The sequence below is a fragment of the Hipposideros armiger genome, unplaced genomic scaffold, assembly GCF_001890085.2.
Source record: "Hipposideros armiger isolate ML-2016 unplaced genomic scaffold, ASM189008v1 scaffold_153, whole genome shotgun sequence".
Classification (NCBI taxonomy): Eukaryota; Metazoa; Chordata; class Mammalia; order Chiroptera; family Hipposideridae; genus Hipposideros; species Hipposideros armiger.
In genome coordinates this window covers 2,875,148-2,898,018 of record NW_017731503.1, presented here as the reverse complement: position 1 = coordinate 2,898,018, position 22,871 = coordinate 2,875,148, and the positions used below count along the sequence as shown (strand labels likewise).

The following is a 22,871-nucleotide window of genomic DNA, read 5'->3' as shown; positions in this document are numbered from 1 at the left end:
GGGACATGGAGTAGAGAGTGGGAACGGATTCAATGGAATTGTAATAGATAAGCATGATATCGGGGGTGGGAGGGCAATAGATGGGGGAGGGAGGTTGTTACTTTGTGAGGGTGAAAAGGGTAACTATTGCATTGTTCTGTACACCTGAAACTAACAATTAAAAAAAATAAATAAAGGATATATTTGGAAAATTCTAGCTAATCAGGATGATAGGGTTTCTAGGTTTTTAAAAAAATCATCTATGTGATAATGAATATATTTTCAAATGTACTAAAAAGGTACTCTCTGCTCAGTCTCACATGAAAACTTATGCTCTTCTCTGTGTCTTGTGAAAATGAGACCAATTAATTCTTGTATACAGAAGGTCCGTGGGTGCAGTTTGTACAAACATGCCTAGATGTACATTTCAAATAAGAATAGTTTTCTCTCTCCATTTGTCTGAGCCCATTTCCCATCCTTCTTCCAGATTTCTTGTTAATTTGGCATGTTTGCTTATCAGGATTGCTAGTTAACCAGATTGCCACAGTATTTCCTTAGCTCTTTATCACTAAGCTCTGCAAAGGAATTTTAAAAAGAGTGTGTAAATCACCACCATTAGTGAAAACTCCTTGAATATGTACTGAACATTGATCACTCTGCTTCTCTCACTTCATTCACCACTCCACTTTCAATTTTAAACAAATGATACACAAACCCTATCACTCACACAGTTCTAATTGCATTATCTTTGCCATAGGTGCCCACTGCTATATTTTCTCTTGGGAGATATCAGAAATATCAGTTTATGAAACTATGTAATCTAGTAAGTGATGGATGATACAGAGTTTCCTGGATTTGGGCCACGCTTTCGGTTTGTTTGTGGTGAACATATTCTCTGATGCCATGGCTGGCATTTAACTTAATATGCTGCTCAGGGAAAAAATAACCAGTCTTTTAATGTGAGTTTATTAGCTTTCCCTTTTCCATTTCAATTTCCAGATATTAGGATAAGAATTGATCACAACTGACAGCAGACAATGCTTATCAAGTGATACATTATACCCATTGTTTACATAACAATGTGTTCAGAAAAAGCTTTGGTGAAAGAAGCATGTGGAAGACAAAGGGTGGTTCTCCAGTTTATAAGACAACAGAATACTATCTTTTACTAGGTAATGTTTTTCTATGTTAATAGAAAGTTGTAATTTTTTATTTAAGATAGTGACTAGAAATGATGAACAATTACTCAGTTAATCCCATATAGTGTTTATAGTCTATTATGATAAAGGAACCTGGAGCTGTGGAGGAGTAAACTTTAACAACATGACAAAGATTTGAGCAGTGAATCTGGAAAACCTAAATACATGAAGTAACAGAAAAATAGAGGCAAGCTTCTTTGCTCAAAAGACCAAATTTCATCCTAAATGCAGAATCTAGTTACACATGGACTTCTAGTTCATGAAGCAAATCCTTTTAAAAAAATGCTTGAAGGCAACTTTTTAAAAAAATCATATAATAAATAAAGTGCAAACAATTGCTATTTCTCCAATTGTGTTTGAAATTTCCTGCAATATTGCTGTTTCTTAAAACAAGTGATGTTTACCTTTTAGTAGTTTGAAGATGCAATGATAGTTCAGATAATGGCTTTGCTTCTTATGTTTTTGTGGGTGTCTGCCGGTGGGGTGTTTATGCATCTATGTTCTCATCTTTTCACGTGCATCTGCTGTGGTCTGTGTATGAGGGTATGCCTGAATTTAGAAGCGTGTGCCTGTGTGAGCATATGTGTTTGCAGAGGGGACTGCCTTTTTGCCCATGCATGTGGGTGTGTATCTCTGTTCTCATGTGTGTGTCTCTGCAGATGTCTGTGATGAAGTGAGTTTCTGCACTCAATGAAATCACCCTCTGCCAATCCTTAAGTTTCAGTGGGATAAATAATAGTGCAAGTACCTGGTCTCCAGTGGTATGTTGCTATTCAAGACCCAGCTGTTATGCAGATGAACTGAGTCCTGTGAACTGGTTGGGGGAGCCGGTGCAGCTGGGCTGGGCTGGCTGCGGGTAGTCATTGATCTCCTCTGAAGAGAGTCCACTGCAGGGGCTGGCTTCCTAGCACAGGTGCAAGCATGAGGAGGTGGAGGTGGAGGTGGGAGGGGTCTGAAGGTGAACTGGTTGTGTGGGCTGCTCTGCATGTCTAAAGAGGAGAGAAGAAAAACACAAAATAGAGACTTACTCTATCACTTGGTAGTCAGGAAAACACAGCTTGTCAGACTTAATCAGATTTCAAAATAATATAATCTGTGGGGTGAGAGGAAGAGTTTTAAGTTCAGTATATCTGTAAAAATGTCACTTAACTTCCAAAAACATGTGCTACACGCTCATGAAATGTAAAATATTCACAGTTGCATTTACATGTAAATTCTTCAGGGCTATAGCAGCTAAAAAGTAAATGAGGCCACCTCACACAATTTGCCCTAGTTTCTGCTACTGAACAAATAAATCAACAAGACATGAAGTTACAGAACAGAAATGAGCTGATGTCCATCAGTTGCAAAAGTCTTGTTTCAGAAAATACCAGTGAAAGGCACAAATTTATTGCAAGGAATATCATCCCACACTTCCAGTAAAAGAATAAGGCCACCTTCTGACTAACCTCGAAAAAGAATATTAGCCTGCCTACACAGGAGCAAATCCATACTTCAGAAAAACAGCTTACAAGTGTGTAACACAACTGCATGAAACTAATCTCTTTGCCAGCCCCACTACTCAGAATGCTGATTGTAAAATAACATGCTAAAAGAAAAAATTTCAGGTTAATACACCGGGTGTGCCAAAGCATGTATACAAGTGGACACTTTGGTCAACGTTGCTTAAGCAGTAGTTTGCCATAATCAGAAGTGTCTGGATGCTGATGGTAACCATTTTGAGCACCTCTTCTAATTGCAGAAGTCAAACATGACTTGTATTCATCTTTTGCTATCGGTATATATTATTACAATTTACAAGATTATATATATATATATATATATATATATATATATATATATATATATATATATATATATATATATATTTCCATGGCCATGCAAAGCACAGTCTGCACCCAGAAACCCCTGCCACATCTTTCTATAACCTCTACCATATTAGCAGCAGGGAAGCAGGAAAAATGTTTTTTTTCCTCCTGTTTGCAGAGGGGCAGCCTGGGACAGAGGTCCTCAGACTTCTGTTGTTGCTATTGTTTGGTAGTTTTCCACTGTTTTCCTGGTAAGCACAAGTAAAGACAGTGAGTTAGAATTTGGCCCATGAGAAATACCCCAATTAAACCCCTTTGAAAAGAAATCATTATTGTAGTTCATAGCCACCTCTCTTCTACAGCAGAAACATAATAGATGTCAAGTGATTTCTTGTAATGCCAGCATGGTCTGGATAAACGTTGCAGACAGCATGGCTTTGTCCCTCCTCCCAAATGATTAAGAACTGAAAAGCAGAAAAATGCCAGAGGCTTTTGATGCCTAGCAAAGGGCTCAGCTTATTTGTGGAGATACTCCCTTTGCAGTGGCTGATCTCACACACATACACACACACACACACACACACACACACACACACACACACACCACTTATTTCAGTCCTTCCACCTCAAACTTGAATTTTTAAGATATTGATATGGTTTTCATATTTAAAAATTATACTAGTACCCCAAGAGCATGACAAATCTTGTTTGTCATTTCTAGTATGGGTGGATCTCTCTTTAAATGAACATGCTATATGAACAACAGAATTATACAAAAGATAGGGAATGAATTAGAGATCATTCATTGTATACAAATAATTCCTTTCGATAGTTAGCTACCCTTGTGTATTTAAAAGAAACTAAAGTGCTTCATGAATTATTTGAATCATCCCCATTATTCCAGGCCCAACTCAAATCCCATATTCACTAAAAATCATCATAACTACTTAATATCTCATTATTCTTTTTAAACCTCTGGGCTCATACTTATAACTATAACCAGAAGTATGCTTTCCACCCTGGGACTCAAAGAAGCATTGAATGCTAGGATGCAAAGGACCTTAGAGAGCCTCTCACTGTGCATATGAGAAAGCCAATGCTCAGAGAATTGAGCTTGTCCAGGGACACTTGGCAAGTGAGTGGCAAGGCCAAGACTAGACCCCACATATCCTGACTCTGGCTAGTGCTCTATTCACTGCATTGCAGATCTCTGTAATACAAGTTCTTTTTTCACCTCCTTAAGATTTAGAGACACAGGATCTCCCACATTTTCTGGGTTTTTCACTTATGACATACCTCCTTGTATTACAGATATTTGATGATAAGTATATTTACATACTAGATCATATCTCTTTAAATGTAGAAAAAAAGGCAGTGTGGTGTAATGTTGTGCAGCACAGGAGAGTGGAGAGTGCACAGAATGTGAGGGTATGGCAAACCTGGGTTTGAGTTCTGCCCCTGCTATTTTGAAGCTTTAACCACTCATTTGTAAAATGGTTGTAATCATTTTTTTTCTTAGCAAGTTTAATTCATGTAAAATGTGTTTGGACATAGTATATCAGTGGTGTTTGTTTATTGAATGTAGTAGAAATATGAAACTTTAAGACTGGAAATGACCATAGGGATAACTTAGTTTAGCCCTCCATCCTCCCTTCTCCATTTTACAGATGAGAAACCCAAGGTTCATCAAGGACAAGTGACTTGTTCAAAATCATTCAACTTGCATGAATTTGCCTGCCTCTGTCTTATGGTACCCAGCCTAGTACTGTTTCCATTATACTCTTCTAGAGAATAAATATGACCTCTTCTCTGACTTTAACACTTACTATTCTTATCATAAATTTGGCACCTGAGTTTGCATATTACAGCATTCACTGATATCTCATGTTTTTGTCTTATCTTCTAAAGTAAACTCATGTTTCTTAGAGCAAAATCATCTACTTTTTTTGTTTACCATATAACAATGAGTACAGTGTTAGGTACAGAGTAAGATTCCTAAAAGATTTTATTGACAGAAAAGTGTTTTGCTGGTCCATCAGACCTAGAGAACCACCCTCAGTGTTCCTCTGGCTCTTTCATTCTGATGTAGCCACTGGATACCTATTTGATAGCTCACAGAGCAGAAGGTTTCCCCTTTGGAGGTCTCAGTGAGATCTCTCTAAGGGCTATGGGGAAGGACAATGATACCCTGAAGAGGGTGCTTAAAATCATGCCCCTCCAAGACATGGAAAGAGCTATAGTAACACACTCTAGAGATTTGCCATTTAAATTCATGAACTTAATGACACAGGGAAAGTAAGCAAAGGGTGGGAGTTCAGAGATAGAAAATGACAAGGAATCAATTTTAGGTCTTGGGTTCATAATGCCTCTAAATGGTACATAGAACATCTATTATTTAAATCAGTAGTGTTTCTGTCAGTACAGGTGTTCAAAAGAAAGAAAGCTTATATTCATTACAATTGTTCAAAAAAATTTACTCATTATCATCCATATTTACTGTTTCCTGGATTTCCTCAAAATCTTTGCAACGTCCTTATTATTATGAAAAAATGATAAAAAATTCTACTTTAATTCTACTTCACTAAAACTACAATCGTGGTATTATATTATACCATTTCTGCTGCCAGTAGAACTGCTTTGTATAGTCTTTTTGATTATATATACATGCGTTTTGATTTATATTTATTTTATTCTGTGTTTTTATTTACATACTTTAAATATGTGAAATTTCCCTATTTATTAATACTGTCTTTAAAAGCTTTCACAATGGATTGCTGCTCTGAGTGGAATACTTCCATACCATAAGCCCTCATGAAATGCAAATCATCTTAGCTTCATTCTTTTTCTCACCTCAGGAAAAAGATGGAGAATGCACTTGGTCCCTCCCAAATGAAGTAATTTAATACTTGGGCTCCATAAAATGGGATTTCTTAATATTAAACACTAATGAAAAATACATTAAGGTTCAGTGTCAAGAGTTCTAGAACACCAATTCTAAGAATTAAGAGTCACATGTAGTCATGTCCAAATATATCTGGCAACCATACATTTCTGTTCCTGAGAGAGATGCAAAGGAGAAGGGCAGGGGGAGTAGTGATTATGCAAATGCAGATACCCAGACATACTTATAAAGCTTGCTGAAAGTAAATTAAGTTTTCGATGGAAAGGTCCAATTCACATAATATACTTGGATAGGAGCCATTTCAGGTTTGATGTCTTAAAGTAACTTGGTAAGAAAAATCTCTCTTGCGGGAAAGGAGTCTTCCAGACTGCACATCGAAGTCCAAGGCATTTTAGGTGTAGCAGATTTGTTTACAGAAGTGTAAGCCTTCAGAAACAACATTGCCTGTGTCTCCAAAAGGTAAGTGGGAGAAGAAAATTGTTATGCATAGCTTTTTCTTTTTTCTTTAAAATAAACCTTATTTTGGATCATGTGTTAAAGACACTTTTCACCAGAAATTAGAGTGTCTTTCAAAAGCACCATGCTTTGTTGCTTTCATTTCATTTCATTAGAATACATATTGAATTCAGTTATAAGACAGTGTTCACATTTCTAAAATTCATGGCACAATGCAAAATCATGCATGGACAAAGGACTTATAGGAAAATAGGGTTGGGGCACAAGACCAGAAGTTTGCTTGTGAAAGTGGGTGTCAGAATGGCTGCAACTTATGAGATATTGTGAAGTGGTGGAAGAAAGGTTACCAGAATCAAACAGAAAGTTCTAACAAAAGACGTAAACAAGGAAGGCTCCTAACACACGTGGTAAACTATGATAGCTGGTGAGAGTTTTTCAGGTGTATGTATGTATGTGTGCATTATGTGTAATCCTACAAGTCTCGTTCTGCTGTATACAGTTTTCTAAATTCACCCAGTATTTTTAACACACAGAAATCACACATATGCAAATGAAAAATTTGTCTTGCATTCAAATTGATCTCAAATATACCAACAGCATAGGAACAAATTAATGTTTTTTTTTTAAAAAAAAGCTTTTTAGGAGAACTAAATAAAATTTCTGTAGATATTAAAATAAATATTTTCCTTCATACAGTATTATGAAATACAAGGTATGAACAAAAATACAATGAATGTTTAAATTTAAAATACATACATATTTCTAAACCACCAAAGGGAATGGAGAAAGGAAGCATGCTGAAGAAAAAGGAATACTCTAAATATGAAACTTTCTTTTACATAAACTTAATGGTAATCACTAAAAAGAAATGCAGAACTGAAATATATAATATAAACAAAGAAGAAACAAAGGGAAAAATCATAGAATGCTACCACACAGAAATAATAGACAGCAACAAAAAGTCAAAGAAACAATGGAGACACAGTCATACCAGAAAACAAAAGATAGAATGATGGGAAATCTTCATATATCAATAATCACCCTAAATGTAAAAGGACTGAACTCACCAATAAAAAGGCACCGAGTAGCAGATTGGATGTAAAAACAAAACCCAACTATATGCTGCCTTCAAGAGACACATCTTAGCCTCAAGGACAAATACAGACTCAAAGTGAAAGGGTGGAAATTGACACTTTAAGCAAATGGTATTCAGAAAAAAAAAAGGTGTAGCTATACTGATATCAGATGAAACAGACTTCAGGATAAAAAAGATAACAAGATACAAAGATGGACATTTCATAATAATAAAGGAGACTATACAACATGAAGACATAACAGTCGTCAATATTTATGCCCCCAATCAGGAAGCACTGAAATATACACAGCAACTACTAACAGAACTAAAAGGAGAAATTGACCAAAACACAATTATAGTGGAGATGTAAATACATCATTGACAGCTGTTGTTCACCATCTTAGCTATAGAGGGCACAGCGTCACTGGCACTCATTTGGGATCTGAGCCAGGGCCCTGTTGCTCAGACCTGGCACTCTCAAGCCAACTCTTAACCAATGTACCACTCGGTCAGCCCACATTCTATTAAAATTATTGCAATGCACCAAAAGCAGTTTGTTTGTTTTTTAAAGATTTCATTGGGGAATTTGGGGAAGGGGAACAGACAAGTTGCTGTCCTTTTGTTCTTCAGTCTAGTTGTGGAGGACGTTGCTTCACTGGCCCAAGTTGGCACCATCATTGCGCTTTTCCCAGGCAAGGCAGATCAGTCGCCGGCTTCTGGACAGCCGCTCACGGTGGCTTCTGGCCGCGCATGCTGGCTGCCGGCTACACACGGTAGCTACAGCAGCTCACTGCAGCAGGGGACTGCAGTCCACACCGTCGCCGGCAACTCACAGCAGCCCAGCTCCAGGTCAAGATGTTGTTCAACATCTTAGCTGTAGAGGGCAGGGTCACTGGCCCTCATATGTGGAATCCAAACTGGGACCCTCTGGCATCCCAAGCCAGTTCTTAACCAACGTGCCACTCGACCGGCCCCAAAAGCAGTTTTAAGAAGAAAATTTATATCATTACATGTCAATATCAAGAAAGAAGAAAAATCCCAAATAAACAACTCATATTACACCTTGGAGAACTAGAAAAAGAATAAATGAAACCCAGAGTCAGCAGAAAGAAGGAAATAATAAAAAATAAGAGGAGAACTAAATGAAATAGAGAACTAAAGAAAAATAGGAAAAAAGTAATGCAACAAAGAGCTGGTTCTTTGAAAACATTAATAAAACTGGCAAAGCCTTGGCTAGACTCACTAAAATAAAAAAAGAAAAGACACAAATAATCAAAATCAGAAATGAAAGAGAAAAAATTATCACGGATGCCACAAAAAAACAAAGGACCATTCAAAAATACTATGACGGGCTACATGCCACCAATTTCAATAACCTAGAAGAAATAGACAATTTTTTAGAAACATATAGCCTTTCTAGGCTGAATCATGAAGAAGTGGAAAATATAAATAGACCGATTGATAGTAAGGAAATGCAATCAGGCATCCAAAACCTTCCCAAAAGCAAAAGTCCAAGACCAGGTGGCTTCACTAGAGAATTCTACGAAACATTCAAAGAGTATCTAATACCTGTCCTACTCAAACTCTTCCAAAAAATTGAAGAAGTGACAATGCTCCCTAACTCATTTTATGAGGCCAACATTATCCTGATACCAAAATATAGTAAGGATAACACACAAAAAGAAAATAATAAACCAATATCTCTGATGAATACTGATGCAAATATCCTAAAGAGAATTCTAGCAAATCAAATGCAAGAAGGCATTAAAAAATTATACATCATGACCAAGTGGAGTTCATCCCAGGGACACAAAAATGGTTCAACATACACAAATTGATCAATGTGATACACCACATAAACAATATAGAGGATGAACATCATATGATTATATTAATATATGCATAAAAAGCGATTGATAAGCTACGAAATCCATTTATGATTAAAACACTTAATAAAATGGGTAAAAAAGGAAAATACCTTAACATAATAAAGGCCATATATTACAAACCCTCAGCTAATACGATAATTAACAGTTAAAAATGGAAGCCTTTTGCTCTACATTTATGAACAAAATAGGGCTGTCCCTTATCACATCTGCTTTTCAACATATTATTGGAAGTCCTAGCCAGAGCAATCAGGTAAGAGAAATAAATAAAAGGCATTCAAATTGGGAATGCAGAAGTTAAATGGTCACTTTTTGAATATAACATGATGCTATATATAGAAAACCCTTAAGACTCCATCAAGAAGCTATTAGAAACAATAAATGAATACAGTAAAGTTGGCGGCTACAAAATCAATGTGCAAAACTCCATTGCATTCCAAAATAATAATAATGAAATTTCAGAAAAAGAAATAAAAAAAACAAATTTCATTTACAATTGTAACAAAAAGAATAAAATACCTAATAATAAACTTAACCAAGGATGTGAAAGACCTATACACTGAAAACTATAAGAGAGTTTTAAAAGAAATTGAAGAAGACACAAGGAAATGCAAAGACATCCCATGTTCATGGATTGGAAGAATCAACATAGTTGAAATGGCCATATTATTCAAAGCAATAAACAGTTAGTGCAATCCCCATCAAAATCCCAATGACAGTTTTTAAAGAAATAGAAAAAAAAATCATCACATTTGTATGGAACCACAAAAGACCCTGAGTAGCCAAAGCAATCCTAATGCTGGAGGTATCACACTCCCTGACTTCAGCTTGTACTACAGGGCAACAATCATCAAACCAGAATGGCATTGGCAGAAAAACAGACACACAGACCAATGGCGTAAAATTGAAAACCCAGAGATAAACTCACATAAATATGGACAGATAATTTTTGACAAAGAAGCCAAAAACATACAATGGAGGAAAGACAGCCTCTTCAATAAGTGGTGCTGGGAGAATTTGAAAGTTACATGCAAAAGAATGAAAGTAGACTGTTATCTGTCACCATGCACCAAAATTAACTCAAAATGGATCAAAGATCTAAACATAAGACTTGGATGAATAAACTGCATAGAAGAAAACATACCTAGGTACTAAACTTATGGACCTTGGGTTTCAAGAGGATTTTATGAATTTGACCTCATAGGCAAGGGAAGTAAAAGCTAACACAAATGAATGGGACTATATCAAACTAAAAAGCTTCTGCACAGGAAAAGAAATCATCGACAAAATAAAGAGTCAACCAACCAAATGGGAGAAGATTTTTGCAAACGACACCTCTGATAAGGGGCGAATGTCCAAAATACATAAGGAACTCATGCAACTCAACAACAACAACAACAAAGCAAACAATCCAGTTAAAAAATGGGCAGAGAACCTTAATAGAGGTTTCTCCAAAGAGGACATATGGATGGCCAATAAACATATGAAAAGATGTTCAACATCACTAATCATCAGAGGAATGCAAATAAAAACCACTATGAGATATCACCTCACACGTTAGAATGGCTACCATCAACAAGACAAATAATAACAAGTGCTGGAGAGGCTGTGGAGAAAAGAAATAAAACCCTCATACACTGTTGGTGGGAATGTAGATTGGTACAGCTTCTATGGAAGGCAGTGTGGAGTTTCCTCAAAAAATTAATAATAGAATTGTCATATGACCCAGCAATCCCTCTCCTGGGTATATACAGAAAAAATCTCATAACACTTATCCGTAAAGATATATGTGCTCTGATGTTCACTATAGCTTTATTTACAGTGGCCAAGAAATGAAAACCACCAAAGTGTCATTCGATAGATGATTGGATAAAGATGTGGTATATATATATATGTATATATATATATATATATACACACACACACACACAATGGAATACTATTCTGCCATAAGAAAAGATGGAATAATGTCATTTGCCACAACATGAATGGATCTTGAGATTATTATGCTAAGTGAAATAAGTCAGAAAGAAAAAGTCAAGAACCATATAATTTCACTGTTATGTGGGATATAAACCTGAAAGCAACAAAGGAACAAGACAAACAAACAAAGGAACAAAAAATGATAGACATATACAATAGTTTAGTGGTTACCAGAGGGTAAGGGGTCATGGGGGTGGTAGATGAGGGTAAATGGGATCAAATATATGATGATGGAAGAATAACTGACTGGGTAGTGAACACACAATGTGATATATAGATGATGTATTACAGAATTGTACCCTTGAAACTTACATACCTTTACTAACCATTGTCACCCCAACAAACTTTAATAAAAAATATATTACATTAAAAAACATATTGCAATTAATTTCCCCTCAAAATACTCCCCCTTGCTTCAAACACACTTATCCCATCATTCTTGCCACTTTTCAAAATAGTTGGAAGTCCTCTTTCGTGTGTTTAGTTGCACTGTCGACAGCAGCCTTAAATCGTTTTGACTTTGGGGAAGAGCCAGAAGTCACAAGGTGTCAGATCCAGTGAATAAGGAGGATGAGGACACACCATAATATTTTTATTTGACAGAAATATTCGTGTACAGAAGCAATGTGTGACAGGAGCATTGTCATAATGGAGGATGATTTTGTTACTGAGGTTCCATGTGCCACTTCCTGTATTGAAGATTCCTGCCTTTCTGTTGGATGGCACACAGCAGCTGCATTCACCATATTTTATGATCACAATGGAGAGGCTCTGTGTCACACATCACTTCTGGCACGCAAATTTTTGTCAAATAAAAACATTATGGTGTGTCCTCATCTACCTAATTCACCGGATCTGGCACCATGAGACTTCTGGCTCTTCCCTGAACTCAAAATGACCATGAAAGGTAAACATTTTTCACTGGTTCAAGACATGTAGGCAACCACAACGGCGTAACTAAAGACACTCACGACAGAGGACTTCCAACTATTTTGAAAGTGCCAAGAACAATAGGATAAGTGTGTTCAAAGTGAGGTGGAGTATTTTGAAGGGGATTAATGGCAATGTGTCTTTTACTGTAATAAATAGCTTTATTTAATCATTCAGTGTACTGCTTTATCACACCTCATAGATCATTTTTTTTCTTGAATAATTTGACAAAAGTAGACACAGGCCTAGTTTTTCCCAGATTTGTGTACTTAATTGATCATTCTATCTGTAATGACACTATGATAATACCATCCAAAATATTTTTCCCCAAAGTTATTTTGCAGTGTATGTTGTCAAAAGGGACACATGTATTCCTATAGCTCTATAAAAAAGTTACAGGGAGACAGAAAACATGTCTGTACTTTTGAAAATTACTCTGTGTTTCATTATCCCATTGGCCAAAATGGGGATTTCTCTACAATACTTTATCTGCATCTCTGGAATTGAAAAATTCCTGAAAACTATTTTTTTTCTAATTTACTTGGTGGTAAAATTTGCCTGAACTGATATGAGAATATTTATGGTCTTTATTTATTTTATTTATTGAATTTTCATGTATTTAGCTGAGGAAATATTGATGTATTTTATTAAGGGGTGCTGGTCCACATCCCAATTTGGTATCACATAATATATAGTATATGCACGACATTACCTTTGTAAAATCTGAAAAACTTTAGGTTCTGAAACAAATGGACCCCAAAGTTTTGGATAAGGGATTATGCGCCTGTATTAGTATTTAACCACCTCTCTGAACTCTTATGAGGAAATATATATTTTTTCTTTTTAAAAATTTTATTGTGGAATTGAGGGAATGGAACAATGTTGGGGATTTGGGGGAGGGGAACAGCCAAGTTGTTGTCCTTCAATCTTAGTTGTGGAGTGTTCAGCAAGCTCAGCTCCAAGTCCAGTCGTGCTGCTCAGCTCAAGATGCTGTGTTCAATTAGTTATGGGTGGGTGTAGCCACCATCCTTTGAGGGAGTCGAACCAGCAGCTTCATTGTTAAGAGTGCATATTCTATCCACTGAGCCATGCGGGTGGCAGCTCAGCTCAAGGTGCCGAGTTCAGTCCTTAGTTGCGGGCAGGTGTAGCTCACCATCTTGAACAGGCAACCTTGTTGTTAGGAGCACGTGCTCTTACCAGCTGAGCCATCCTGCCACCTGTTGGCAGCTCAGTGGCAGCTCAGTTCGGGCGCAGCTCACTGGCCCACGTGGGGCTTGAACCGGCTACTCTGTTGCTCAGAGCTTGCACTCTTGAGCAAGCTCTTAACCAACTGAGCCACTTGGCTGGCTCCATTAGGAGGCAATATTAATTAATGCTTATGAAGATCTTGGTAATTTACATGAGCAAAGAACATCAAGGCACCAAGGCTTATTACCGTAACTACTTACATCAAGTCTCTCAAGCCATCTATAAGCCTTTGGTTCCTTGGGTTGCTTTTCTGAGCTGTGCTCCCTTCTAGGCAGGAGAGGAGATTTTTACAAACATGTAAAAAAGAGGAGGGGAGGTTTATTATTAATATTAACTATTACTACAAATTCTATATGTATATTCCTTCTTAACAGTACTTCACAAGTAACTTTCACAACCCATGAGAAGGTAGTTCATAAATTTGCATGTTATGGTTAATTTCCATTAATTTGATAGTGCTCAGTGACCATCAAATTAGTGCCAAGTGAATGCAGCTTTGGACATTTTTGTTCTCAACTTTATAATTATTATAGGAGGCTCAAAGAATATGAAAGAGAACTGGTTTTCAGAACAAAATTGAGTAAACAAGTATGCCTTATCACTTTTCTAGCTGAAGTAATATTGCTTGAATATTAATATACCAGCATCCTTTAAAAATGTAGATTCATTAGTTAAGTCAACCATTAGATTGAGAACAACAATAAAGTTTATTAAATAGCTAATGTTTAATAGATATTTGTTTGTATGTATGGGCATTGTGCATGAGCTAGACACAGACAACATAAAAGAGGCAGAAGGACAGAGAAACAGAGAGGAGAATGTGCAATTAGAACAGATTACTGCAAAAGAATCACAGAAGCTCTAGGGGAAGGCTAACAATAAATTATGTTTTCCAGTTTACATGGTTTCAATCTGGGTCTGGATTACTGCACTATGCATGGCTCCTGAGCCCTGCAATACTATACTGTCTTTGAGATTAGAAAGTACATATATTTGAGGACTTTGAATGGACCTCTCATTAAGCCAGCAAGTAAGAGAGTATACTCTATTAATTTTTGTCAGCCTGATCTTTGTTATAACCATCAGAAATAAAGGTCAATACTAAAGCATCCACATTCCTTGGACACGTAGCTGCTGAAACTCGTATTTTCCCTTCAGTCTCTCCATAAGCTGATATTTATCTTCAAAGGATGTGCTGGTCTACCTCCAGAAAGTCTAAACTTTCTATTTTCTAGGTCACATTATTTTTTTATTGTTCTTCAATGTTTTGTACAAGCAAGGTAGCTCTCCACCAATCCATTTCTCCCTATCTCTGTTGTAGGGGGACTCCAACTGTGCTGTGCACTGTTATTGGCTTTACACAGTGCAATTAGCCAACCTTTGTCATAATAGTCAATATTCCTGCCAATAAGTGGCTGGTTTGTTGTGTGTGTGTGTGTTTTTTTTTGGTATTGCTGATATATATATATATATTTTTTTTTCTTTTAATTATTTTTATTATGTAATACACATTTTTTAGAATTAGTTTCAGCTGTACAACACAGTGCAATAATTATACTTTTTACCCCTCAAAGTGACAACCCTCCTTCCCTAATGCATCGCCCCCCTTCCCCCAATATCTATCATACATATCTATTACAATTCCCTTGACTCCACTCCCACACTATACTCCATGTCCCATGATCATAATCATATATCTATATCTATCTATCTATCTATATATATTCACTTATAGTTGACATACAATATTATACAACATCAGCTTCAGGTGTACAGTGCAGTGATCAGGCCTCTTCCCCATCCATGATGCAATCTCCCTAGCAAGACATGTGACCACCTGACACCCTACAAAATATTTACAACATTATTAGTTATATTCCCCGAACTGTCTTTCATGTACCTGTGGCAATATTGTAGTTACGTATTTATGCTGTCTAACCCCTTCCCCTTCTCCCTCATCCCCACCCCCTCCCAAGTAACTGGCTGGTTTGTTAATACAACCAAATCTATGACATAGATTAAGGCAAAGTAGGACTTCACAACCAATAAAAAAAGAAAGGACTGTGGCTAACTGCTGTTTTATTTAAATTATTAAAGTAAGTGTTCAAACTACTTAATTTTCTTGGTTGCAAGAACACAGAATGGATACATCTTTGCTTATATTTACAGAGTAGTTTGCCAATGTTAAAAAAAAGGAAAATTTGCTATCTATTCATTATTCTAGGTAGAATGGCAGAGAGCTCTATTTTATGACACAATTTGGAATTTTAAATGACAAATTCTAAATATTCATATATGGTATTAGTGGACAATTAAAATTAGTGGTGGGCCAAAGCCTTTTTCACTATGATCTTGAAGAAAACTCTATTATCCATTATGTATCATGAAACATGAAATAGATAATTGCCATTTTATCTTTTGCTGACAATATTATTGTTTCTATTATTAGGCAGTGAATATATCAAAAAGAAAATATAAAAATGTAATGATCCTTAAAAGTTCATATTTATTTTATATGCAAACTAAAGTCATATGTAGGTATTTCAATTATTTTCAATCCTCAAGTTTATTATTTATTTGCAAGTAGGTAATGGAAGTTTATGAATTAATTGATAGTGAATCATTTAGTAAATTACCTAATAACAAATATTCTGGAATTTTGCCCAGTTTTCATTTTCAGAGCCTCATTTTTATTAGACTATTACAAATGGTCACCCTATATTTTTTCAAAAAGCAATGGATGAAAATCATTGTAGTGTTATTTATGAAAATCAAGCTCAATGTTTTAAACTCAAATCAAGGAAATATTATGAATGTGTCTAAAATTCTAAGAAAATATTTTTCAAACTACCATATGTCAAACAATGAGGGCAAGCTAAGTTAAGAGTAATATAAAAAACAAAAAGCAGAAGACAAAAAAATCCCAAAATATAAAATCAAAGCATGGAGAACTAGGGAAAGCTGGGGAAGGTTTTAGCTGCTCTACCCCAAACTATTCATTTGAAATAAAGGCTGAAGAAAATGTACTGGTTATTAACATACCACTTACTAGCCATCACTGTCTGACTACTTGGTGGGAAAATTCCTCCCTACACTGTAGACTCCCCACACACAACTTTACAAACAAAGAGGACCCATTGACACCTAATGGAGAGGTGTCTAGCACCTGTACATGGGGATTCAACATGTATTATACATAGATCCCATCTGGGACAATGAAAAGAGATGGCAATGTTAAGACAGTATTCACAAGATCCAGGTGATTCTCAAATTTCACCCATATTTTGAACCATTGCTCTAGTTCAACAGTTCTTAGCTACAGGATCCAAATGTACAATGTTTCTGATCACTTGTTACTAAAATAGAGGACTAAAGTTCACAGATGATTTATTTTAACACTGGTAGATCAGAGTGGATTCAACGTGATAACTCTAATAGTGCCACTGTCACTGAGTTGCATTTGGATGTGCTTTCCTAGATGGGAGAGAAAGGGGTGTGGCAATGAAAAACATCCAGCCTAAGAGAAAATTTATAAGTTTATTTGAGCCAAACTGACGACAATTGCCGGGAACCAAAATCTCAAAGGATTGAGAAAATGCCCTGTAAAATGGTGGTTTCCAGCTTATTTTATACATAAAATCAAAGGAGGAAGGTTATGTGAAATCCATTAGTGATAGATTAAGGGGGTGGGAGAAAGCAAAGGGGAGAAATCTCTGGGATTGGACAAAAGTAAATTGGAGAGACAGGTACTTCTTTTACATAGGTGGGTGCAGGATAGCTAACAGTTCACTTTTTTACAGCACATAGAGATGGTAATCAGTAGGCAAGCATAATAATGAGGAATATTGCAGTTTCCAGCTCTGGTGGGGGTGGGGAAGGATTACTGACATTCCAAAGATGTTATCTTAGGTGCAAAAAGACAACAGAGAGGCCCACTGAAGAGTCAGATTAACTTCAAGAAGGAATCTATAGCTAAGACTTCCCACCATGGCCCACTTAGTTATGAAATATTTTTATGGTCATGCCATCTTATGTGGTTACTTTAAGTCTCCTGAGCTTGTCAGGTTAATATGTGGCCCCTATTCCATCCACTGTAGCTAGGAATTGGGTACAACTCTGATTTTATAAAACATATTAGTAGCTCATTTCCATACCTACATGCCTATAAAATGATTCTATGCATAACATGAAGATGATGAAAGTTTGGTTATTGTTCCCCAAAATAAAGAAAATGGAGGGGGTTGGGGAAAAAAATCTTGGTATTCTCACAGGAGTGTTTTACATATGCACATATTATTCAAATGTATAGGGGCCAAAGAAATTAAGAATTGTGATCTTGATGGTTGATGGTAGAATACTGTCAGCCATCAATCTTTTTGCTTGATATATTTTGGGCTACTGAGGCAGTCTCCTAAGAGGTATGAGCTAGGAAGTGACAATCCTGTAGGAAGAAAAGAGTAAGTTTTATTTTCCCTCTTGCATTAAAGTTATACATCTACTTGACTTATATCAAGATCTAGGTCTGAATCATCTTTATATCTCCTATATGCTTAGCCCATGATTTCATTAAATACAAGCTTATAATTTTATTTGCAAATTTAACCAATTTGAATAAATTAAAAATTTAAAGTTTGAATTGAATTAAGTTTATTTTATATGAAAGAAACAATTATAGCAACTATGGTAGGAGAGAGTGTTTTATAATACCAAATATCTTGTTTGACTGAGTTCCCCACATTCCTACCAGCTGTTTTGGAACTGCATGGGCACAGCCTGTATCTGAAATTTTTGGCCTGAAATGTTCATTGATTAATTCCCTCATTATTACAAATTTTCATTTTCCTGGTTTTCAACCTGTTATTTTAGTGAGATGTTAAATAAAGCTCATTTTTTGAGAAGTGCCAACATTAAGACCTGTTACTAAGTCTACCTTATAAACTCTGATTATACTAAGCTATGCATACTTAACTCATTTTATTTTCCTTCAAATTCTGGTTCATTCCCTCAAATACATTACTCCTTATCTTCCTGGATTCCCTCCAATTTAACTAGGTCTAATGGTTCCCCAAACAAAATGCAACATTCCAGTTGAACATCACCTAGAATACAAAAATGTTATCTGATCAATTCTTTTGAAATGATGTCTGTTCACGTGTAGCCTCAAATTATGTATAGATTGCACTTGAGATTTCATAAACTGGAATATGGCTAATGAAGTCATGACAAGGCAGATCAACTAGGAAATACGCTGATATATTGATACAGATGTGACTGCTAGTGGAACAAGCAAAATGTCCATCAAAATAAGTAAATTAGTGGAATCTACTAATACAATGTTAGAGTAGATTGAACAACTGGTGAACTTAGGTTTCTTCCCAACACTACCCACTGATATTTAATGTTTAGATGTTTTAGGAAACCTAAAAAATTAGCTCATCTCAAGGGTAAGAAACTCAACCTGAATAAAGAGAAGAAAAAAATGAGAACATATGCTGAGAACACCATGAATATATGAGGTTTGTAGTAATAAATACAAATGATAATCCTAAAAATTAAGAAAATATTTCATGGGTAGTGATTGATAACTTGTTGTTTTAAGAAAGTATCTTAAGCAAGTTAATTCTTAGTTAAAGTAATTGAAATAATATTTTCCAAATAGCACTTGGGGAAAACATTTTGTGTATGATAGGTGAAATTCTGAGAGGGATAGAGGATTAAGCATACATGGCTTATGTGAAGCAATTTTCAAAGAGATCTCTTATAGTGTTTGAAGTCAGTGAACACAGACACTCCTTCCTATGTATTAATTGTGGAGGCCTGCACCAGACCAAACCACAAGTGTCATCTGGGTTCATGGATGGATAAGATAACAACCTGGACTTGATTCAAGGTTGCTTTTGCTTTAGTTTATTCCCCCAAAGCAAATAAGCACTGCAAAGGTTATAAATAAAATTAGGATGCAGACATGTGCACATGGCTCCTTGTCACCTCCCTTGTTCTTTATTGAGGCAAGCTTGATCAGGTGGTCTTGGTAGCCTGCATAGAATGAGATTTCTAACAGGGTGAAATAACATAGTATTATGGGATTGTTGTCTTTTGTATTCCTAGCCTCATTAACATTTGGAAACAGCTTATGTAAAACATAATTCTGTTTCACTGGAAGCCTTTTCACACAGGGTTAATATCCAGCTAGCTGATCTTCAAATTCCTGCTATAAAAGCATTAGATCAATTTCACCTTATATGCATGCACAACACAGGGCCTAGGTTTTCCCCATTTATTCCAACTAAAGTATTTCAAGAGGCAAGTCTGGCCATAGTCTACCACAGGGCATTCCAGGAGTAATAATAAAAAATCAGCTGCAGGTCAAGGTATAGAGATACGTAGGATAAAAGATCAAGTGTGACCCATCTCTGAAATATGCTTTTCTTTAATGTAGGGCTCATATTTTACTAATATGTTATTACTATTTATAAAATTCAAAAGAAATGATGGAGAAGCCAATGTAGAGAAGGAATTAAACCTAATTAGCTATGGAATACCTTGTATTCAGAAATAGAAGCAAACAAGAGAGTGTCTTGGTTTCATTTATTTTCAATAAGGTGAATCAAATATAGAGTACTTTCTCTATTAATCTATTCACTTAGAAAACTTAACTTGTTTAAATTAGTAAGTGCATTGTGACATTTCCAAATAACATAGTTGTTAAGTTGTAGACATTAAGATCTGATCAATCTGGGCTTAAATCACAGTTCTGCCATTTACTATTAGTTTGACGTTAACCAATCTAATCTTTTCAATGTTCTGTTTTCTTATCTGAAAAATTGGGATTTTAACAGACATGTCTTAATGTTTTTGTGTAAATTAAATGAGGTCATGTGTATAAAACACTTAGTAGAGTGCCTGGCACATAGTAACCACTAAATAGTATTATTAAACAAACAGTCAATTATCGCGCCCCCCAAAACATAAAATTCAGGAACAATCTGGTAGGTAACTAAGAGAAAATCAACGTAATTTAAGGTATTTAATTATCTAAAATTTCTCCATTATAGTTCAAAAACATTTTACAATTTATATAGGTTTCTTATTTCCTTCCTAACAGTTCTAAGTAGCTATTATTGAAGTCATGAGTAAATACGAGAACAGTTGACTTCTATCCTTTCCTCTTCTTCCAAGCCACCACATTCTCTATTGATAAGCTTTCATATTATGCTGTTGCTCTCAGTCACTTTTACATCATATAGCAGACTCTAGTTCATGATTTTTAAGTGCTCTGAAGGAGTTCATTTGCATTTTCCCCTATACCAAATGATTTAGGGAGGATTACATGCATTTTAAAAGTACTGATTACAGTAACACCATGATACTTTAACATGAGAGCAAAGGATGTGAAGAAAAACCATTTTCATTCATACAACATTCGTATTTTGTATTTAGGAAGCAGCTTTCATTTACGTCTCTCAAAGACCTTCACAAACATTATTGGATGCTTTATTCACTGGGCCAACCTGCAAGCAAAACTGCCTTTCAAAGAATTCCCTCAAAGTACATAAAACTCCATAAGGGGGGCCTGCCGAGTAGTGCATTGGTTAAGAGCTGGCTTGGGACACCAGAGGGCCCCGGTTTGGATCCCACATATGAGGGCCAGTGACACTGCCCTCCACAGCTAAGATGCTGAACAGGAGCTCAACCTGCAGCTGGGCTGCCGTGAGTCGCCGGTGATGGCTTAGGCTGCAGCCCCTGCTGCAGTGGGTTGCCATGGGTTACCGTGTGTAGCCAGCAGCCAGCGTGAGCGGCCAGCAGCTGTAGTGAGCGGCCATCCAGAAGCAAGCGACTGATCTGCCTCACCTGGGAAGAGCACAATGATGGTGCCAACTTGGGCCAGTGAAGCAACGTCCTCCACAACTAGACTGAAGAACAAAAAAGGACAGCAACTTGTCTGTTCCCCTTCCCCAAATTCCCCAGTGCTGTTCCCATCCCTCTATTTCCCAATAAAAATCTTTTTAAAAAATAAATAAAACTCCATAAGGGAAGGAGCTGATGATAGCTGCTTAAACTGTCAGGGATATTCAGAGACATTTTAAAATAGCATATACCAAAATACCACTGCCACTGAACAAACTATGACAACTACTCAAAAGTATGATGTTCCACAGGAACAACTTTTATAGTAAATAAATACACAGGAACTTTGTCATATTGGCACCAAGAGCCACATCCTCATTATAAGCTAACAGTATTTGATCAATGTTGTAAGCAAGTATCAACCTAATTTTGGGTACATGACTTGCCACATAGTTTATTCACATATATTTATTAAAGCATTGATTATTAATGATGCTTCATAGTATATGTAAATAGCAAGGGCATCAGACCAGGATTGTATGCCAAGTACTCAGCATAGTGCCTGGTAGATGTTACAAACTCAGTTAATGTTAGTTACCAACATTACTGTCATTGTTATAGTTATCAATTTAGATTAAAAGGACAGTTTTACTTCCAAGAATTCAGTGAAAACTAACATGTATTCACATTTCTTGCTGTTGCTACTGCTGCTACTAGTCCTTTTTCTCTTGTCTGTTAAGATATGTACCCATGGGATTTTGGTCAAGATAACAGAGTAGGTAAACACTGTGCTTACCTCCTCTCAAAACCCCATCAAATTTACAACTAAACTACAGAACAATCATCATTAAGAATTGCCTGAAGTTTGGGGGAGGGAGGTTGTCACGTCGAGGGGTAAAAAGTATAACTATTGCACTGTGTTGTACAGCTGAAACTAATTCTAAAAAATGTGTATTTCATAATAAAAAATAATTAAAAAAAAAGAATTGCCTGAAGTTTAGCTGAACTGAAGCCCTACAACTATGGACATACAGAAGAAGCTACCTTGAGACTAGTAGCAAGGCGCAGAGAATTCGAACAGGCTGGTCTCACACCTGTGTGTGACCATTAAAAATTGGGAGGGATATCTCACCTGCGGAGGATCCCCCCCACCCTGCCAGAGTAGCAAGGTGTTATGGGTCCACATCAGGCTCCCCAATCTAGGGTTTCAGTGTCTTGGAAAAAGTCCCCACAACTTCTGGTTGTGAAAGCCCGCAGAGATTGTGGCTGAGTGAGATGGAGGGTGGCTGGAGTCCCAGGCACCCCTCTGAAAGTGCCTGCACACAGGTTCACTCACTGATAGGCTCACTCACTATGTGCTCCAGCTCTGAAGCAACAGCTGGAAAGACAAAAGGCACATACTGGGAGGAACAAAGCTGTCTGACTTCAGGGATAGGACTGGAAGGATATCTTTTTCCCAGGCTGAGGAGCTGGCAGAAGCCATTGTTTCTTAGTTAAGCCCTCCCTCTTCTGGCTCTGCAGAGGCAGGCGGCCACCACATCTGCGTCTCCATTAATC

At 36.5% G+C, this 22,871-nt stretch overlaps 1 protein-coding gene across 1 annotated transcript in view; it reads right to left on the bottom strand.

Moving 5' to 3' along the window:
• LOC109387321 (teneurin-1-like) overlaps positions 1–22,871 on the bottom strand; it is a 413,374-nt gene that overhangs the window by 145,046 nt on the left and 245,457 nt on the right. The window contains exon 5 of the mRNA XM_019651161.1: positions 1,927–2,167. Coding sequence (XP_019506706.1) covers positions 1,927–2,167 — 241 coding nt within the window. The remainder of the gene's footprint in view (positions 1–1,926; positions 2,168–22,871) is intronic.